The sequence below is a fragment of the Rhea pennata genome, chromosome 2 (assembly GCF_028389875.1).
Source record: "Rhea pennata isolate bPtePen1 chromosome 2, bPtePen1.pri, whole genome shotgun sequence".
Lineage (NCBI taxonomy): Eukaryota > Metazoa > Chordata > Aves > Rheiformes > Rheidae > Rhea > Rhea pennata.
The window spans coordinates 53,334,743-53,356,130 of NC_084664.1; the positions used below are offsets into that span (position 1 = coordinate 53,334,743).

The following is a 21,388-nucleotide window of genomic DNA, read 5'->3' on the forward strand; positions in this document are numbered from 1 at the left end:
TCCTGTCTGAGGATGTTTCTGTCATATTCCTTTCCCCCACCCCCTCCACATCCCTCCCAGAAAAAAAGGGCCTGGAGATGGCATTTTCTGAAATGAGTGTGTAGCTTTGGGGGGAAAGCAGAGAATAAAACAGAAAGACTTGCTACAAAATACTTCTTTGCTACAAAGAAGGAGTTGTATTTATTTAAGTTATTTACTTGCTCATATTTAAGTTATTTACTTGGCAACAGAAGCCAGGACTAGCTGGGTGTGTTAGGCTGAACTGCATAAAATGCTGAATTTTAAAATGCCTACATAGAACTGGTGAGTTGCTTTGCTTTCTGGTGGCAGCAGTAGGCACCGGAGGAGGCTCTTCCTTGCCAGAAAAGGCTTGTGTTGGTGCTGCCGGCCTCTCCCCGTGGCTTTGCGCGGTGGCTCTTCGCAGGCGAGGGTGCTCCAGCTGGGGCCCATCTCTGGGCCCTCAGCACTGCTGTGCCGTGGGGCGGATGGGCTCCGGCGAGCCCTGCTTTTCCCCCGGGAGAGGGGGAAGAAAAAATATTTTCAGGTCTTCCCGGGAGGCCTGAGGGAGCTCGCTGATGGCCTTCGCCGTGCAGCCGGTGGCATACTACCTGCCAGGCAAGAAACCTGGGTCCTGCGGGGAGGTAGGGTTGGCTGCGAAGTCAAATCGGGCAGGTACCGAAGGGGAGAACCTGGGCTGGTCCCTCCACCTCACAACCGCAGTGATAAATCCCTGTACCTCCGTGTCTAGTTAGAAAGGAAATAAATATTTCTAATTTTTTAAAAACACTTTCCACATAAAGTATTTAGATACTTTCATACCCCTTTAACTGAAATACCTATTTAGAAAAATAGCACAACTGTTTAAGGTTTAGTATCATTAATAATTGGATGAAAACAAGTGATTTTCCGTAACTCGAGACTCTCCAGAAATTAGCCTGCTGCTGCTCTATGTAGCGAAGCAGCCAGGTGCGAGCAGGGCTCGGAGGCAGCCGGCTGGCTCCTGCTAGGCGGCCTGTTGGTGAGGGGGAGCTGTCTGCAGTCCGAATTGCAAACTACCTGCTGGCTTGGAAAGGTTTAAGGGAAGAGGGCTCTACCTGCAAACATCCAGGTATTTATAAATGTTTTTTTCTGCATGATTTTTCTACTCTAATTTGCCGTAGATATTTTATATTGTGTAACTGCTCATTTTAAGTGTATTCAAGAAGTTTGCCAAAATGAGAGTTTGTGTTTTTTGCAGTTGTTGAACTTACTTAAATGTTGACTTTGTGAAAAATTTTATTTCAGATCTTTCTTCAAGGTAAGAAATAGCATCTTTAGCTAGTTCTTGGTGTAAGTGTCTTGCTTAGTTCAGGAGTGTTAGTAGGTCTGCAGCAGCAAAAGGACATTTGAGGAGGCTGCAACAGCCACTCAGCAGGAGGAAACATTTTTAGCTAGATAAAGGTCTTAAATAGTTGACCTTGGACATGTGCTACAGAGAGAACAGATACTGTGAGTAGAGGAAAAACTAAGTAACAAATTCATGTAACTCTGCTTCTTATTACTTGCTTTAAATGTTGGAAATACACACTTTTTGTTATGTAAAGGTTTGGGAAATGTGTATGATACCTTTCTTTCCAAGCTGATCACAACTGAAATGTACTATTAGCATAATAATATTTCTAGTGGCATAGTGATAATTCTTTCCTAAAATTGAGTGCATAACATGGATGACAATTTTAAGTTACAAGAGTTAGACTTGCTGGAGAAGGATAGTTTATATGGTACTTTATGGTACTGTAACTAACTGCAGTGTCAATTTTATTTGGAGTAACTGGTCTGCAACTTGTTCATGGTTTTGGGGAGGTGATTGACAGTATTAACTCTTGTAGCCAAAATAGTATGAATAAAAAGATGGGTTAATTTGATCAAAAATAGATAATAGGTTCTGTTTTCTTTTGTTTGTTTGTTTTGAAAAAGTGGAGAATAGCTATAAATACATTTTGCATTTTCTCTGAACTACTGGCTTGTTAGATGATGAAAGGATATTGGTAATCTGTCCAGTAATATGCCGGATCTTTTTAAATAGACCTCCTGGTTCAGATTTATCAAGTAACTGTTTTTTTCCAGAAAGCTATGCATGTGGTGTTCCCAGAAGTAAATTAACTTTTGGCATGCAAACACTCTTTATGCAGGAAGTTGGCTCCTTTTGTTGAATGTGGTGGTTGCATCTCCGTGGCTTTGTTGTTCCTGTGTCCCAGCTGAAGGACAGAGCAGTCTCACCGTTTGGGCATCCTGTAGCATGGAGTCTGAGCATGGTAGGGCTTCGTGGTTGAACAGGAAGGCGTGCTGTGGGTTCTTACCTACCAGCATAGTTACGGAAGGGTAATAATCCTCTTCTTGAAGTGACTGTGATCGTGGTTTGAACTTCCGGTGAGTGATAATTCAGTGTCACCTCCAAGCAGATGAACAGTCCTGCCTATGCAGTGCTTGAGAGGTGATTGCCTGGCCTGAAATCCTCTATCAAAGCAAAGAGTTTTAAGTGTTCACCTAGCTGTTTTTGGAAACAGTTAGATGTTTCCCGAAAGGATCGGGTGACTCTGGTACTACCTGGTCTCCAGCTGGCTCAATACTAATTTACTAACTCAAATTAAGACAGACTTGGGTATCTGTTTTGATAATTGCTTCTAAAGATACTGCCTATTGCTTTGCATGTTTTGGGGTTTGTTTTGTTTTTTACATCATGGCTGTGTTGAGTGATAGCCCTCATCACCCTGAAGGAGTGTGCGTGTGCTTCCTGCGGAGTTGGGTGAGGCTCAGGAAAAATCTGAGGGGAGGATGAACGAGCTTGCGTGAAATTCTGAAACAAGCTGGGCAAGAACTCGAAGGACAGTCCTGCCCCGCAGAAACGCTTCACAAAGCTACCAGAAATACCCCCTCCTTTCAACTGATGCCTGGTTTTCCAGAGAAATCCCCTGTGCTTGAAGCCAGGATGATCTTGCGCCAGCGTGCGCTGCTGACACGTCTCGTGCTGCGAGCTGTGGCTATCGGTTGCCTTTCACATACTCTGAATTCTCTTATCGGGATTCCAAAGGTAGCCTGCCTGTCAATGGGAAAACTTGTTGCACTGTAAACTTTGGGAGTAATTCCTGGTAATTAGCCCCTGGCAGGTGGAGGTTGGATGATGATGATGAAGCAGTTCATCCAAACACCCGGGAGTTTTTCAGGCCGTTGTCTGCTGACCTTTACTTGACAGCTATTACAAAGGATCCTGCATAATGTCTTAGTTAAAAAACACCCCCCCCCCCCCCAAAAAAAAAAAGCCCAAATCCCTGACATATTAGCTCAGTTAGTGCCAATTCTCTCAGTTCTTGAAATGAAAACATTAGACCACCTGTGTGGCTGCTGCCCTCCCCCGCAAATGCTGCAGCCTCCCCAAAGAGCGCAGGCCTGCCCGGGGCCGTGCAGACTGTGGGGCTGAGCAGGCCGCTCACAGCCGAGCCCTGTGGGGACTCGCTCATACACGTGCGGCGTCGCCCTACCTGTCTGGCCTGCACTGCAGGAACCAGTACCTGGCTTCGGTACCAGACAGCACCAGAGGCGCCTCTTGCTCCCTGAAGTCGTGCAGTGTGACTGTGGTGCCATGCCCTACGATCCTGGCCACGGGGAAGGGTCGCGTAGCAGTGCCCAGCCTGGCAGGGAGGCCGTGGGCTGGCTCTCTGGCACGTCCGGGCAGAAGGAAGAGGGCAAGAGCTCACTTGGTGTGGTGAGGACCGTGCTGCTCTGGCCGGGCTGCGCCAAGGTGAGGTGCCACCCCTTCCTGTGCGGCTTCCACCTCCTGCAGCTGCCCTGGCCCCCTGCAGCTGGCCAGGGCTGCCGCTCCCGTCTCCCTGCATTTCTGGCACCACTGGGGCGCTCTCAGTTCTCCTGGTCTGGTGCCACGATTCACGACTCTCAAAAGGAGAGAGGCCAAGACCTGAGACTGTCCTCCATCACCTTAAGGTTTAAATGGCTTTGTGGGTGATAGGAGCCTTAAAAGCCACCTGCTGTTAGTGATCCAACTGCTGCAATGTCAGGAGCAGGGAATCACGTGGTTGTAGGTAGTACGGGAGGAATTTGTAGCACATCTTGGGCTCAGCAGTTCCCTGTTGCCATGTGATATGCAATGTGATCACAAGGGGTGCTTGGACTGCTTCAGAGGTGCGCCAAGGCTCTGCCACCTATTTTAAATATAGGTATGTATGTCTTCACTGCAGTTTTCTGTAGAGGATGTCAATGCACTCATTTTTGTTGCAGGGATAGGGTAAAGAAACTAAAACATCTTGCATCTTGCTGCCTTGAAAAGGTCCCAGCAGGCATGGCAACAAATGATAAAAGTTTGCTGATGTGAACTAATAAAAAGTTGGTGCTACATGTGTGGCTTTTAGATACTGGACAGGAAAGAAGCCTTTTTTTTTTTTTTTTTTTTTTTTGAGATCTGTGTAACTTCTCAATTCTTCATTACAGTTCCTCAGGGAACAGAAGATGACACAGTTCCTGCTAGGCATAAAAGAAAACAAAGAGGGGACAATGACTATGTTGCACATGAGGGAAATACATGATTGCCTCTATTTTATTAATGAATAGAATGGTTGGAGTAATGACATGCCTGGATGCAACCCTGTCTGACACGCTCTAGGTGACCCTGCCTGAGCGAGGGGTTGGGCTAGATGATCTCCAGAGGTCCCTTCCAACCTCAACCATTCTGTGATTCTGTGTAATGAATGAATACCTGAGACCTCTTGGTAGTAGTGTCTTGCCACAGTCTTTAACATAGCAGCAGCTGTGGAAGCTCTGGTGTGTGCAAGACAAGTTAAACTGTGTCACCTGTACATGCTGCTGGGAGGTACTGCAACATGTTCAGTAGCAGGGGAAATACTATTATGACTCTATGGACTCTATGGGTGTTCAATAGTGAGGACTGGCATAGTGAGGCTGTATCAGTTCTTGTGTTTCTAATTTGTGGACAGTGGGAAATGTGACAGCCAGCCTAAGTCTAGAAGGGTGCTCTTTAATTGCTTCTGAGGCATGGGGTTTGACTCGCTTTTAAGAACCATGATTAAGATTTAGCTTCCTCTGAGCTTGTGTCTAGAGCAGCTCACTGAGAATTCAGAAAAATTACTTTACATGCACTATTCTAGCTTGGATGTGAAACAACAGGATAGAAGTGGATAGCATTAACTATGAGCTCTGAGAAGAGGCTAAAATTATGGTTGTGTATACTAATACTTTTAAACTATCTGTTGTTTCTTTAAGTCAAATATACTGACTTAAAACAGCATGATTTCTTCCCCAGTTCCCCAGAGGATAAACAAACAGTAGGGATACAGAATATTCTGTAATGATCAAACTTCTCAACAAAAGTCTATTAATAGCAAACACTTTGCCTGAATTGGGTGAACAAAGCATTTTTACTGAAGAAAAATATATGTATGAAAAACTTATGTGAACAGCTGTAGCATATTAGTAAGATCCTTCAAAGTGCAGCTGAGATTGAAGTCTTCTCTTTGAAAGACAACTCAGTAATGTAAAAAGGCAACACAAACCTGCGTACATTGCTTATTCACAGAACGTTTACACCTTCAATTTTACAAAATAGCCACATCTTCTAAAATGCTCCTCTGAATGCCTGATTAAGAGAGTGAACCATAGTATTCCATCAACAGCAGTTTATCACATCTATAAATCCAATTTAAATCTAGTTATTATAATGGAGTGTGAGACAAAGAACAGCATAACAGTAAAAGGAGCTTCTAGTTGACAATTGGTACCATATATACTTCAAAATACTGAAATGATGATATGAGTTTTAAATTGAACAATTCTGTAAATGAGTAATAAACACATCTAAGATGGCACAAATGTGCTCTTCTGTCCAGTTGCCTTCTGGAAGGAATGGAGTGACTTGAGACTGCAATTTACAGGATTTTCTGTAGGATGGAGTTGGCAACTTCTAAAGATTCATCTTTCACCAAGACAATATCATAAGAGTCCATATATTTTTCCAAAAGCTCATCCACCTGATTGCAGAAAGGATAAAGAGAGAGGACCCCTTAGTTTTAGAATATTAACAGTTTTTTTTCCATTAATATTTTACCCTGTATTCCCATCAAAAATCAGAGAATGAGCCATATATCCCTTCTATGAGAGAATTCCACAGGGCGAGAGAGAGTAGGACTAACTTGACATTAACTGTGTGCACATTCCAGGGTATAACGCCTAATGTTTATCCCAGGATTTCACATAAAAGGATACTGAAAGAGAAACTACTTTCTCAGGTTTCTGAAAGGCACACAGAAACAGAAAATGGAGAAGAGTTTTCTCCTGAGTGCAAACGGATGGGCATTATACTTCAACAATCAGTTCTGTCTCCTCCAAAACAGGAGACGCAGCCTAAGCTTGCTATTTGGAAGACTATAGTTTTGCTCAGTTACCAATCCAGTATTGAAAAAAGGAAGGGACAAAAAACAAAATAAAACAAAGCACAACTGTAGGAATTTCAGAGAACTAGTTTCTCCAGTTTCTGAATTTTAATGCCCAATAAAATATCTTTTCAGAAGACTTTCAGTACAAAACACAAATGTAAATTGCTTTGCTTTTTCATAACTTATGGGTCAGAAAAAAAAAACTCAACAGGCAAGATATCCATGAAAAATACTTGAGATCTCATGACAATGACACTTGGTTTGATATTTGATACTTTCTATAATGAACCTATTGCTATTTAACAATATTTCATTCAAAGTTTACGAGATAAGGCCACTTACTTTATCATTGAGATAGCCAATCTTAAGAATATGTTCAACATTTGCTACTCCATCTGCCATACTCAAGTCTCCTTGGGAATCCCCCAGCAGTATGATATTACTGTTGTCTTTTAGCTGTTTGAAGTACTCTGTATTCTTCAAGGCACCATCATGTTTGTTGTAAACATGAATCAATTCTCCTTTAAATCCTTTTAATATTCCCTATTAAAAAACACTTAAGTTATTTCTGGTATTCTATCAACAGATAGTCTAGAAAGAAATAGAAAATATTGCTCTAAAAGTAATGTTGAACAACTTTAATTATGAACAGATATATTACTGTTAAATGACAGAAGGACTGTAGTAGCATTTCTAAGACCCAAGACAGGCAGTGAGCTTTCTCGCTTGGAGGAATAGATCTGTACTGGGCCTGACTGTAAGGTTCTCGTTAAAGGAAACGAACAGCACGTTAGTTGCACTGTGCTAACAGTGTTTGAACTCTTATCTTATGCTTGCTTTCTGCCTTGGAGAGTGGCTGACGACACAGTTCTGATCTTCTAAATAACAGGCAGCTGGCTAAATCTGTTGCATTAAAGTGTTCATTTGTAGTACATATAAATAGATGCTAAATCCTTCAATGATTATTTTTTATAAGAATGTGTTATTTCATACATACGTTTTCATCAAAATCCATGAAATTGGAAACAACTTTGACATTAGAATGGTAGACTCCAGCCTGATGGATAACTTCCTCAAGAATGTCTCCAATCCCAGCAGAAAATATGAACACAGGAATATTATGTTCATTGAGCTTATCAAAGAAGTTCTCATATCCTTCTCTGCAACACAGGATGCAAATATAAGTCAAATCTCAAATAAATAAAAGTCAAGAGAAGTCAGAGTTTTTCAAAGACTCTCTTATTTGGAATAGAAAATGAACTTTCCCTAGGCCTTTTACTATATTTGCCTTGCCTCACCTTTTCAGGTTAGCAAAACCATCAGCCTAACACAAGGCACATTGTTTTAGCAAGAAAGTCCTGTGCTAAGCAGTTTGTTTTGGTCTATAGCATTTTTTCCCCAAAAGATCTGATTGTGTTTTAAAGACTTCAAATCGAAAAACACTTCCCCCTACCCAAACTAGCAGAACTCTTTCTAGGTACTTTCAAGCTTTTCCTTTCAACCTTCCTAGTGCAAATATTTGATTTTTTACAGGCTCTTCTTGTAAAACAAAGTATCTTTTTTTATTAAATTCTGAAAACACTGTTCTTAAAAGCTTTTGTTTTCAGTACCTAAATCACAACTAATACATAGTATTCCAGTAGCTAACTACCACCTCAACGAATGAGGTGCACTTTTGCTACACAGACACTGAAGGGTAGAATTTTTAGAGCTGTTCCGCTCCTCCCCCCTGAATAAAATTCTTGTTGGAATCTTAGCCCATGAATGAAGATTTAACCCAAATAGACTTAGGCTTTCAAATAGCCAGAGATAGTGAGTGACTATTTTTCAAGAGAGAACTTAATGAGTATTATAAATACTTCTGCAAATTAAAATTTAACATTTAGTATCAGTACTTCCAAATTTACAGTTGATTATTTTAGAGAACTTCTAAAGAGACAGAAGTCACAGTACATTTAAAGCAAGGATTTTGCTGGCTTTTAAACTTGCCTTTAGCCATAAAAGAAGAACAATAGTCACTACTGCAATAAAACACATGCTCTTCAAGTCATTGCATTTTTATCTCAGATCAAACTAAAATAGGGAATGTTTTTCAAGGACACAAAGTTCAACTCTACATTCCTCCTCTTAAAAAAAAAAAAAAAAAAAGGGGGGGGGGGTCACCAGTGCAATTTTGAGAAGGTGAAAGTCTGCAGAAATTAAGTTTGTAGAGATAGCACTCAAAATATGTGGGTTTTTTTAATGCAACAAAAACCCTGTACTCTAGGTTATACAATGTAATCATCATAGGCTTTTAGCTGTGAAATATCAGTAAAGGGGACATGAAGAACTCACTACCTTCTAAGAATATGGCATCACAATTCAAGGTTTTTTTTGTTTTTAACTGAAAAACATACAGCAAGAATCTATGAAAAATGCTTCAAACCAGTACTATTCAAATCAAAAGGAACTTACTTCAGCATAACATCAGATTCCCTCACAATTTCTGCAAATTTATCCTTCTGTAAGCCTTGTTCAATGAGCAGTGCATGAGATTTATTGTACCTAGAACACAAACAAGAAGCTTGACCTACAGATAAAGACACACCATTGTATCTCATGACCAAAAGCATCCTATATAGTAACTCCTATTCATTCAAGTTAACAGCAAACCAAAACCAGTCACTAAGCAACGCTCAGATTAATTCAGTTAATGCATTAGCAAAAGGCTAATCAAAGCCATTCATGTGCTTTTAGAGACCTAGTATTAAATCTGATATTAGTACAATTTTAAGATGGGAGATGCCTCTTACCATTCCACCATATATGGATACTTTTCTTCAATAGTGAGAGCAGGGTCAATTTCAATAGCATAGTATGTTTCTTTCAGCTGTAATAGCTGAAGAAAGAAAAAAGATGTTTAACATATTTTTATAAAATAACACTTGGCATTTGACCTAGCTAATCAAAATAACTTCCTTCATTCTGGTTTATTTAGGTACAATGGAATCTGAAATACCCTTTGCACAGACAAAAATAATTAGCGTGTGGATATACCAAAGAAGAAGAAAGTGGACCTTGTTAAACTAAATTGTATGCTACTGTGAAGAAAAAGAGTATTTCTGTTCTATTATATTAGTGATCAGATGAAGTTCTGACTCTCTTGCAGTCAGTGAGGAAGCTCTCAGAGCAGTAGGGATTCGAGAGAATCCTTAGTCTCACAGTGCTGTGTAAGTCTCTATTTTGTGTTGACAGAATAAAAATAGTTGTCTATAGGAGGAACTAATAGTTAGTATGTCTTTTGTTTACCTTTTTCCGACATTCCTCTGTGATGAGCTTCGAGTTATCAATGATGTCTGTAGGAGAAAAAAGTTTTAGACAAGACATTTTATTTCTTTCTCCTTTTTCTGTACAACATTGTAAATAGCATAGAAGAGAATGTTTGATATACTACTATGTTTCTTCAGAACTTGTCTTACCAGCAAGAACTGAAAGGCATGCTTTATGGTATATTACTATCTTTCCGCTCACCTCTGAATCAAAAGGTTAAAAAGTTAATCACTAGCCTCTTACTCTATTTCTTGAGATTTAACTGTTTCTGAAATCATCATCAGGCATCCTATGTATTTTATGTCTTCCACTTCATCAGTAAATTGGTACTTTTTATCTTGTGGCTTTTAAAACAAAGGAGAAGTGTCAAGAAATTCCAAAAAGGTTACTATCTTAGTGTCAGGACTATTAAGGCCTCTTAAGAAAAATATGTCAACCATATAGAACTACCCACATCTTACAGTTCAAAACTTAGTTTGTAATTGTATATGACAACTTATCTGAATTTAATTCACACAGACTGTAATTTATATATACATAAAATTATATATAGAAACTCACTCTAAATCATCTTCATTAGGATGTAAGGTTTAGCTAACAAGTCAGTATCATATCTCATATATTGGGGGATAAGTGGGATAGAAAATTAAAATCTGTGAAAAATTGAAGGATTGAACAAAACAATTCATATTCAAAAAAAAAGTACTCACTATGGCAAGTTGGACATCTTTTTCCATTGTAGGAAAATCTACTTAATGTCATATCAAAGTCTGTAATAATCTATTTAAGAAAAGGAAAAGCAAAACTGTCTTACAACATGAAGGGACAAAATAAAGAATGGCTAGAAATTCTGAATGATCAACAATAACTGCAACTGAATAGCAAATCCATCACAGATATCTCCCTAGTTTACTGAACTATTGTAATGTAAGCCAGAATGTTCCCTCAGAATAACACTTGCTTAAGAAAATTGGTTTTTTAGTTTAGGTTTTAGTCAGAGTATTTCCTGAAATTACAAATCTTATATCATTTACTTAATTACAGACTGGCTGAATTACCCTTGAATCAACAAGGGTTACTAAGAAAGTTGGCAGATACAAATTTTGGAGGTTACCTGAAGGCTCGCTTCTGTTACATATATTCTTAAACTTGCTGGCCTATAGCTCAAGTCCTATGATTGCTTTCATTCTGATCTAGTTATTCCTTCTATTATTTTTACCTGAAGTTTGGCAGCTCCACCTTTGATGAGGCCACAAATAATCTCTTCTACTCTTCCTGGGTCCTTGATATGGACAGTTTTCTTCTGAAATTCTGGCATCTATGGAGTAGGAACAAAGACATATTTACAGAGAAAACGTACTAGGTAATACCTACTATCCATCAGACTGGAACTCTGCATATAGGAACAGTTTCATATGACATCAAGACGCGCTTAGGTTTTTAAATCAGGACAGGAAGAAAAGTTAAGACTGAGAAGAAATAGAGACCTCTGGATGCCCTAAATCATGAGCGCATACACTTTTGTTTGCTTTCCATATGTTTTCATTCCCTTCTCTAATATCAAGTTCCTCAATAAGTTGACACTCAAAGAAAAGATAATCATATCTGTGGGAAATAAGGGAAATTTAGAGAAATGGGACATCCAGGGTCACCCTGTAGTTGAAATAAGTCATTGGGAAATGGTGCACCTTAAAACTAGTTCTGTGTATAACAAGCACTCAAAGTCTCAAAACAGATAAAGAAGAAATGCTGGTTTTAGAGCCCTGTTGTTTTGTTGGGAATACCGCACAGTGTCTGTTGACAACAGGTTGCACTGCTCCCCTGCCAGTCCATCAACTGCTTCGAATTACCTATTTTGCTACAAACTTCCCAAGTAACATATGCTATCACAGCAAATATTCCTCCTGAATGAAGAATATTTCCTGACCATCAAGATATATGCTAAATTTGGGGTTATATACATATAAAAAAAGGAAGCTTTGCTTAATCTAAAAGTTTCTCTTCAACCTTGCGTAAGTCCTAAAGGGAACATATACTGACAGAAATTTCCAAATATAGTATATATTTCCTTCCTTTATACCCTGGATGGTCTGTTCCTAAAGCAAAGTCTTTGGACGTACTTAAGCTGCTTACATGCCATTTACAAATAGTAAATTTTCTTATCTGCATATAGAATTTACGAGATGAAGAAACGCTAGGCATTACATTTTCTGTGCTCTATCACTCAGCTTTCCTTTTCTTATACCTGGTATGTAATTTTTGCTGCAGCAATTCTTTTTTTTAAAGAAAACAGTAAAAAAAAAAAAAAAAAAAACACCACCACCACCACCACCAAACTCCAAATCCTTCTATTTCCAAACACATTTCTGGAACTACCACAGTTTTTGTGACCAATTAGTTACTAGGTCATACAACTCTATTCTTTCTTTCTGCTCTTGATGCCACTACACCTATTTTTTATTAGTAATAACCAACTTACAGTTGAATTGCAATTAGGTTGTCATTTAAAAAAAACTTCCAAATTTAGTCTCTTAAAAGCAGTCCTCTAGATACATGCATTTGTAATGGAAAAGACACTGACGTCAGGGAAAAAGCACTGAGGGGAGATCTTCAAGCATCTTCTCTAATCCATTCTTTGTCCTCAGATAAAAACTACTACAGCTTCATCATTCTCAACAGAGGCTTGTCTAACCTACTCTTCAAAACCTCCACTCACCTTGCTGTGGAAAGTCAGAAATGCGTATTTCAGTACTCAATTATCTTTGTGTCCAGAAAAATTTGTTAATTTGCTAACCTGCCCCCTTTCCCCTTCTTAAACTTAACCTTTTCTTTTTGCAATTGCAGCTTATTTAACCAAAGCATATATGGAGAAAAGTATATGCTCCTTCATATATGTTCCCTTGGATGGTTTTCCTTTTCGCTCATCTAAAGATTCGCTCAACTGCTTCAATTCTCTTCTACATAGTGCATTTTTCTAAAACTCTGATCATTTTTCATGTTATCCTGGCCCTTCCATTTGATTCACACTGTTCATGAAACACAGGATCCGTAACTGTGTATAACCTTTCTGCACTGCTCAGCACTGAAAAGGCTCCAGCTGAAAGGCTAAATTTGGCCAGGTCTTTCAGATAGTATTTTTGCATATACATTTGAATACATTTTCTTTCTTAGCAATAGTATGGTGATATTGATTCAAATTCAGTTGTTAATTTGCAAATATTCTTCTCAAATTACTGTTGGGTAGAAATAATTAGTTGCAAGAAGTGTTAAATTCTGCACTTAGTCTCACTAGAATATCTGCTCTTCCAGACCACTGCTCCTATTTGTCAAATATAACAAATAATTCTAATCCTCCAGTATACTCATGGCCACTTTCTGGCTGGTGTTGTTAAAGAAGCTAATGAGAATAGACAGGAGAGATCCTTCTGACCTTTGATACTTTTCTGTATTTTCCACCCATCTAAAAAGTTCCAGCTATACTGCAATAGCTTGCCAAAAATTCTAAAGTCATGATATGATATTTACTACTTTGCTTTAAAAGCCTGATAAATAAAGAAACCAGATTTGTTTCACAGGAGTTATTCTTAATGAATCCCTGGTACTTACTCATCTCCATATTATCTTCTAATGCTTACAAATACTTTGGTAAGACATTTTTTTGTAAAAGTGATACCTTCTAAACTGATGTAGTTGTTTTCTAAGTAGTTGCAGTTCCTTGTTACTTGCATTAGTAGAGCAAATTCAGAAAATGTATACTTGGACTGTCTTCCAGATGCTAGCTACATACCAGGTCTGGAATCTCTGAAACAGCTACTTTTCATAACAAAACCTTCATGAAAATGCCCATTAAGGAATTCCCTTGTCTTTTGAGAACTACATCTGCAAAGCATTTATAAACATAAATTCACAAATACCAGAAGAATTATATCAAGTGATCTAGCTGCATGAAACAAAATATTAAAAAACTGCAACTCTTTCCAAGGTGTTTTACAGTATTTCTCCTGCATTTTATACAGTGTTGGTAGACAAAACTGAAATAGACAGATAACAGCTCTTTGGTAGCTATACAGCACTGTTTCTCTATATTGAAAGATAAAGCAGTTTGACTCCATTTTGTGATTTTTTTTCACTGTAAATTGACTAATCTAATTCCTTTGGCTTTGAGGAGGTAAACTGTTTATATATTTTCAGACACAGAATGCAGCAATTAAACAAAGGGAAGTCTGAATATCTCCTTTTGTAAGTAGTTCAAACATCATTTGGTTTACTTAGGTACTAAGCAACAGACTTCATAAATATAACTGACTCAAACAGAACAGCTGTTGGGAACAGAGAGATCAGAGGGGAGATTCTATGAGGACAGTTGAATAGCTTGCTACTGCTTTACATCAGACTTCTGGAGGTTTTTGAGACAACTTGAGGAAGAACACCCTTAGTAAACACGTCAGTAGGTAATGTTAAACGAGACCTTGCTTAAGACTGAGTGTGATAAAAGCTTCCTGCTTTGAGTTTGTAAACTGACATACTGTATTCCTACTAAAGATCAGTTCTGCTGGTTAATTTATTCCTAACAAGGATTCATTTTCACACAAAGATTGAAGTGAGGTAAGAGTGAGAATTCTAATATTGAGAAAAAAAAATCTTCAGCAGCAAAAAGAAGTCTTCCTCAAGAATATAGCATGTGATAAAGCCTCAGACAAATATGATTAGTCAGAATAGGTAGTGTCACCATCTCTATTTCCTTGTATTTATATTTACAACTGAACGTCATGTACTAATTATTTTATTTAGGTTTTATCATTATTACAAGTACACGAAACTGAGTGTCACCTCTAGCAATCACTATAAGCAATCCCCAGTTTTCTGGCAAACTGTCTTCCCCAATGTCTTACACTTCTGCCTAGTCCAGCTGTTGTTTTTTGCTGCATAATTGCCATTCTTCATAGTTGAAAAAAAAACCAAGAAGATTAAAGTTGAAAAGAACTGATAAGACAGATGAAAGAACAAGGAAGACTGAAATAATGCTAATAAGAATAATGCAGTTAATCTGATAAGCTCTGTGTTTCTATTAATTGTTCAGGAAAGCTTTAGGAGTCAAATCTGTATGTACAAAAGGCCCCCAAATTTGGGGGGGTACCAGCTAACTGAAAGAACACAATTGGAGACAGAGCCGACAAAAAACCCCATAGCACCTAGCAAAGATAAAGCTTTTAGGAGTAAGGGGCTTCTACACACAGGACTAAAGTTATATGAGCACCGAAAAATGAATTTGTGCTTCTTTGTGACATCTGCAGGTACATCAAGCAAACACTTAAGTGCCTTTGTTTATTCTGTCATTATATAAAGGTCTGAGAAGAGTTTTGCTTTATCAAGGACAGCTGCATGTTACTGAAATAGCTCATTGAGATAGGTATCTTTTTGAAATAGATGTTAACAGATTAAAACTCCCAAAGGTCATTTGTGGTTGACATACACACTCAGGTTGTGCCACAAACATATTCTGGTTTTTAGTCTCTCAGGTTTTTAAAGGAGCCTTTAAAGAGAAGCAAGGAGGGCAAAGGTGAGAGAAAAATATTTTTCAGGTTGCACTTGATTGATTTATGAAAAGGATAAAAAGATAGGGTTGTTTGTGATAGGAAGTGACTGGACTAAGGATGTAGGAAATTCTTTTGTAGTTCACAATGTTATAATCATACCTTGATGAATGAACTGTAATGGGTTCACGCAGGTTTGGAAATCCCCCAGTCCTACAAACCACAGAATGTGTCATTTACAACAAGGATAATTCTGAAAACAAAGTCTATTCAGTACGTGAGACATGCATCTATGGAACTGCATTAAATAAAGAGGAAAAGTACTTAATATAAAGACTATTTTGAATTTCAAGTTTTAAAACAGTCTTCTGTGTACAATTGAATCACAAGAGTGTGAACAAGGCTGCTTTCATGTTTTATTTGGGTGCTGCTTATATACAGTTTGTGGGGGGCAGGGAAGGGAACAAAACAAAACACCTTAAGAGCCACAGCATGGTCCCACTAAAGTTCCTGTCATCAATAGCCAGTTTAATGGAAAGCCCTGTGAAATTACCAGTGTTTCTAAAAAGGTAAAAATAGAAACAAGGCATATAATGTGGCATCTTACCACTGAACCTTTCTTAATTTGTTTTAAAAATTCTGGAAAACTAAAATCTGATGCTCATTTCCAAAGACTGTTAAATTTTATAGGATTACTTTCAGAGATAGAGAAATGACATATATGGATATAGTGTATACATTAAAATTATATGTGTATTTTATAGGGAATCTTGGAGTTGATTGAGGGGATGTAAAACATGTTTTGTTCCCCACATCATTTTGCTACTCTTTGAGATTAAAACACTTAGCAATTCTTTATTTGTTACTATTATAAGAGTGATTGTGCTTTATTTCTGACATGTTTACATTTAGGAATATTTATTTTTACATATCTGATCCTGTTTGGCACTGTATGTAAAGATAAGAACTAGTTAGAATTTAGACCCTTGTACAAATTCCTCAGAATTGTTAGGTCTGGGTTATAGGTGAAATGATTCAATTTATTTCAAAGTACTACTAGTTGTGTGCATTTTATATCCAAATTATAAAAAATGTGGGAAATCCTCAGAGCATGACACTGTCATTTTAAAGTACCATTTTGGGGGGTTTGGACCATTCTTTCCCCTCCTCCTTAATTTAACAATTTCAAGTGTCTTTTGTGACTGACCTTCAAGTTAAGTGAATTATGTATTGATTTTGTAACTCAAAAGTAGAAAATATTCCCACAGAGATCTTCTGGTATTAAGTAACTTTCTAAGGTTACTTAATTATTGTTGTTTTAAGACCTTAGCTAAAATTAGCCAGGAAAAGTATACAGCTGCTGAAAGTCACAAAACTAGTCACTTTCTAGCAGCAGCATATGGCTTTGTTGGCCAGATTAATAAACAAAGAGTTCATGATGATCACTACAGTAAAAGGCAGGTATCTAAGAGAATTCTAAAAGACTATTTCCATTCAGGTATCCTAGGGAATTAATAACACCTTGTACACACAAACAGTAATTTCTTATTCTGGAATTAAGATTATAACGAACTTTTTGATCTATTGAGTGCTAAAGGAGCTGCTTCCCCCACCCAGTGGAGCAACATAGAGAGTCCCTGTGATTTAAAAAAATAAATAAGTGACTATTAGACCACCGACTAATAAAAAGAAAGTTCAGGTGAAGGAGGACTGTGAGGCCTTGTTGTTGTTTTTCACTAACTGTAATTTTAAGTAGAGAAGGACAAGATAAATGACCTGCCATCTTAACCACATGGAGATATGGCTTATTTCAAAAATCACATCTAGATACACAGCCTAGGAATTACAAGGGGGAGGGGGAAAATACTGACAGTCTAAGAATTTCAATTATCACATGATTTTTTCTTTAAAATTTTTTGGTAAACCTGCCTGAGATTAACTAGGTTCCAAACCTATTAAGAACTTTTGATGTAGAGACACATTAGGGTGGCATGGCAAGGACAGGGAACTATTAATGCAATTTCTGGAAAGTAAAATTCAAGTCAAAATGATAAAATGGATAGGATTCAGTTATTTGTAAATTTTATTTCCTGTTTTGTGGTGACAAGTTCCATGTAAAATGGTAAAAGCCAAGAAGAAACTACATTTATTCTGGGGACTGCAAATGCCTGATGCCAAGGTTTGAGACAAGCTATCATATATACTCACTTATGAACTGTACCAAAAAAGGTAGGGCATGGCATCAGTGATAGCTATGAAATCTGATACTGTGGCAAGCTAAAGAAAATTGGATGTCAGTGTTCCTGGTGACAGAAAGCAACAGTTTTGGTGAAATTATAACGAAAAAAGCACGTTGCTTGACTTATATCTTCTTTTCTATTTCCTTTATTCTTTTAGTGTTATCACAGTGCATTATTTAGATCTGCTTGGTCTGTAAAATAAAGTTCAATGGAAAACTTTTAAAAAGCCTGCAAGCATAATGTAACTTACGCTCTCTGCAGTATATGAACTGCAAAAAGCCACTCTGAGGCCATAACAAAATTCACAGGATGGGAGTGTATCTCTTCTTCTAGCTATATACATATATATGCTCTCGTAAAGCTTTAAGTTTCTTGGCTTTAATTCAGATATAAATTTAATTTTTAATCCATAAGAGCAAGAGAGGTTTCTCTCAGCAGTCCCAGCTGTTAACGGATCTTTTGGACAGGGACATCAAAAGCTACTAGACTTGAGTGTAATCACATCGATCACCCCATTACGTGCAGCTAGTCAGAACTGTGCTATTGACTGTGCACTCTGCTAGCAGAACCTGAGCTCAGAACAGGCATCTTTCATTGTGATTACCAAAAGCAAGAACATAATGCAGTTTATGTTCATATAATATAAACTCAAATATGATAAAAAATTCCCTAGCAGCTAGTAAGTAACAAACTATTCTTTTAGTAGTTTTACCACAAATAGCCTTAAGATTACTTATCTAAAAAATAATAGGCAAATATTATTATGTAAATGTAAGAACAGAACATTGAAAAATCATTACATTTGCTTGATAGCATCCTGCAAAACTAGATACCCAGCACAGATTATATGAAATAAATAGAGGGCCCTTCTCTACCTAGGCCTATGCCACTCCACATCCCAGCACTGGGATGCATACTAGAAAAAAAAAAATCTTGTTTTTCTTATTTCAGTTTTTAATTAATTAAAATGTGCTGAAGCTTGACATTTAATTTGAAAAAAGAATTTGGAGAGACAGTGTTCACAGAAAACACAACAACAGCGTTTTCTCTTGTGCTTTTAAAGGAGAGTACCTGTGCGTTGAGCTTAGGGCACTCCTGATTCTTCTGTCCTTGATTTCGTCCTACTGCAACAGCACAGGTGGCAAGCAGAGTCCAGAGACGCAGGGCTTGCATACAGGCTGCCAACAAAAACCAACCAAATCCTTTTAAGAAATGGTCTGCTATATTATTTGATCTTTACTATTGCTGCTGTATAGAAATGAAAGTAGACATGCACAGTACACAGCTAGAACACTCTGAAAATACCTACATTTAAAACTACTCTGATACGTATTTAGAAGTAGATGAAAGTATAAATTGAATTAATCTATTCAATAAAAACTGGTAAATGTATTTGTTCCTTTAATGCTGTTGTCAGTTTTATGCTGTCAAATTTATATTTTAAAATGTGATTTTTCAGAATAAATAACCGTAAGTAATGACTTAGCTACTAACCCTAGTATGAAAATGCAAGCAGAAGACAGTCAGTTCTGTTGACAGAAGCTGTGTACACTTACCAGAGGATTTTGCAGGAGCAGCTGCAGAAGCAAAAGAAAATTCCTCCTGCTTGGGAAACACTAATATAGCAGTACAAGGTGCAGTTGAGGGCGTTTCCAAATACAGCCTGACTAATCCCTGTGCAAAACCCCAGGGTCCTGTGACGCACATTGGCAAAGCACAGCAGTTTGTTATGCTCAGCAATACAGCCTGACAGGCTTACAAATGATGAGCTGGTGCACCAACAACAAAACCTTTGACCTTCACTGAATGAACAGCTTTCACGGATGCAGCAGGCAAATTTGGACTGCTCTAGCCGTGGAAGGCCCTTGTTTTTCAAAGTAGCAGTTTACAGTTTACTACTTTGTTACTTTTTAACTCTTTCCTTACAAAAATCTTTCTAAGTATTTTAGGATGTCCCCTTGCAGAGTGCTACAGAGTTCTTGCAGCTCGTTGACACTGGCCGTATTAACATTTAGAAGGGAGCACAGATTTACTTGTGAAGCAGCAGCAAATTAATGACTTAATGAATCCTTGTTTAGACTAATTATCTATGCAATGCTGGAACAGGAAATCAAGGAGGCTTGTTTGTCAGGATTTTTGAGAAACAAGGGGCCTTCACGTGCTTTTAGAAGTTTGTCATTAGGCATGCTGCCAGATCAAAGATAGTTTCTCCGTGAGACTGAACAGGACCCCCCCCCCTTTTTTTTTTAATTGTAAGAGGACAAAGAATGTAATTTCTAATCTTATTTATACTTTACAGTTGTGTAGATGCTTGAAGTATCACATCCAGTTAGTACTTATGAAGAGTTCTAGTGCTATGGCAACATTGCAAGCTTCCCTGTATCATCCCATAATTCCTGTTTAAGATTAAGTTTATGATCACTATCTCAGGCTGTCAGGAACAACCACAGACATCAAGCCAACTCATATGTGGCCATGACTGTGCTTGGAGCAACTGTCAGAATTAGGCCAAGGACAGGTTAATATTGTGGCATGTGCAAAATCCTCAACTATCAAAACCTATTACTATGATTCTAGAAATTCATTATTTAAGCAAATTTGCTTTTAGGGAGGATGTGCTATTTGTTCTACATTTATAAAGACTGATAGACTTTTTTGTGAATGGTACAGTGGATTCATATATGTTCTTTGTTCGCGTACCAACCATAGGCCAGTATGTATTCTGTCAGGGTTCCTCAAACTGTGGCCTGCACAGACTACATCCACTTTTTCAGTTATGCTCTGTGTGTTTTGGCCCAATGAAACAACTAATGAATACTTCAGCTGACAAGAAACATGCAACTTTGTTGACACTCCTCTGCTAAAATTGAACAAGACTCCTAAAATATACATGCTAAGGTCTCTGCTGTATTCTTGGGCAATAAAACTGTATTAAAAATGTAACAAAACCCCTAAAAAGACTGCCTAGAACTTACTTGGCATTGGTATTTACCAGGATTTAGAGCTCCTATTCTATCTAATTGATATAGCACTACTTGATAAAGCACACTTATAACATACATATAGGTAATATTACCTTTTACAGTATGTATTTGTACATAGAGTTAACATACCTTCAGTTTGCAACATCCATAATACCATTTGTGGAAGCTACAATGTAATACCGTATCTTGAATACAAATTATTTATACAACAAAAAGCTGCACCTTATAACAGAGCAGGATTTCTATTTTAAGATAGTCTTATGAACACTGAAGAAAAGTATGCCTTACAGATGAATAATGTAATTCAGGTAATGGCATCACTTTATACATTCAATACACAAAGCAGCTGTCTTTGAGCTTTGTAGACCTCAAAGATGACAGTGCTATGAACATAAATGAGCCCTGTGAAACCTAATGAGACAGGGACACAGTGGGCAGTGGAGCTGGGCTGTTGACATTCTGGTGCTTCTCAGATGTGATTAGAATTAATTTTCCCTTACTGAATGTCATCAACAATTTAAGGGAAATAGCTTTCTCTTTAATAAAGTTGAAAAAAATTCTTGTATTTTAATCTTTTTTTAAACTCACTTATCATTTAACATTTAAGATTATAATTTAAGAAAGAGCTATAGAAATTAACTCTTTTACAGATTTATTTTAGAATACCAAATTAATTAAATGTATTAATATGGTATTAATGAAAGAACTAGAAAATGACACCAGCAAAATTTCTGTAAACATTATGACAGTAAACATCTACTTCTTAGAAATACTGTATCCCTAATAACAATGTATTTTCACTTTATGAAAATGCAGTATCTGAAACTCCTCATCTAAAAAATACAAAGGACTGTCCTCCTCAAAGGAGCCGTTAGTTAAAG

General features: G+C 37.6%; 1 protein-coding gene across 6 annotated transcripts in view; it reads right to left on the reverse strand.

The window, feature by feature from the left end:
• Positions 1–5,407: 5,407 nt before the first annotated feature.
• The window catches only part of NT5C3A (5'-nucleotidase, cytosolic IIIA), a 28,406-nt gene continuing 12,425 nt past the window's right edge, over positions 5,408–21,388 (reverse strand). For 3 of the 6 annotated variants that reach the window (XM_062569541.1, XM_062569537.1, XM_062569536.1), the window contains exons 2-10: positions 18,595–18,701; positions 10,969–11,067; positions 10,460–10,529; positions 9,729–9,775; positions 9,233–9,318; positions 8,895–8,984; positions 7,438–7,600; positions 6,783–6,983; positions 5,408–6,035 (exon numbers count right to left, since the gene is read on the reverse strand). In XM_062569541.1, coding sequence (XP_062425525.1) covers positions 5,934–6,035; positions 6,783–6,983; positions 7,438–7,600; positions 8,895–8,984; positions 9,233–9,318; positions 9,729–9,775; positions 10,460–10,529; positions 10,969–11,067; positions 18,595–18,701 — 965 coding nt within the window. In that variant the 3' untranslated portion in view covers positions 5,408–5,933. Of the gene's footprint in view, positions 6,036–6,782; positions 6,984–7,437; positions 7,601–8,894; positions 8,985–9,232; positions 9,319–9,728; positions 9,776–10,459; positions 10,530–10,968; positions 11,068–15,445; positions 15,497–18,594; positions 18,702–19,079; positions 19,115–21,388 lie in introns of those variants that run through there. The other 3 variants (XM_062569539.1, XM_062569540.1, XM_062569535.1) reach the window with 3 other exon arrangements.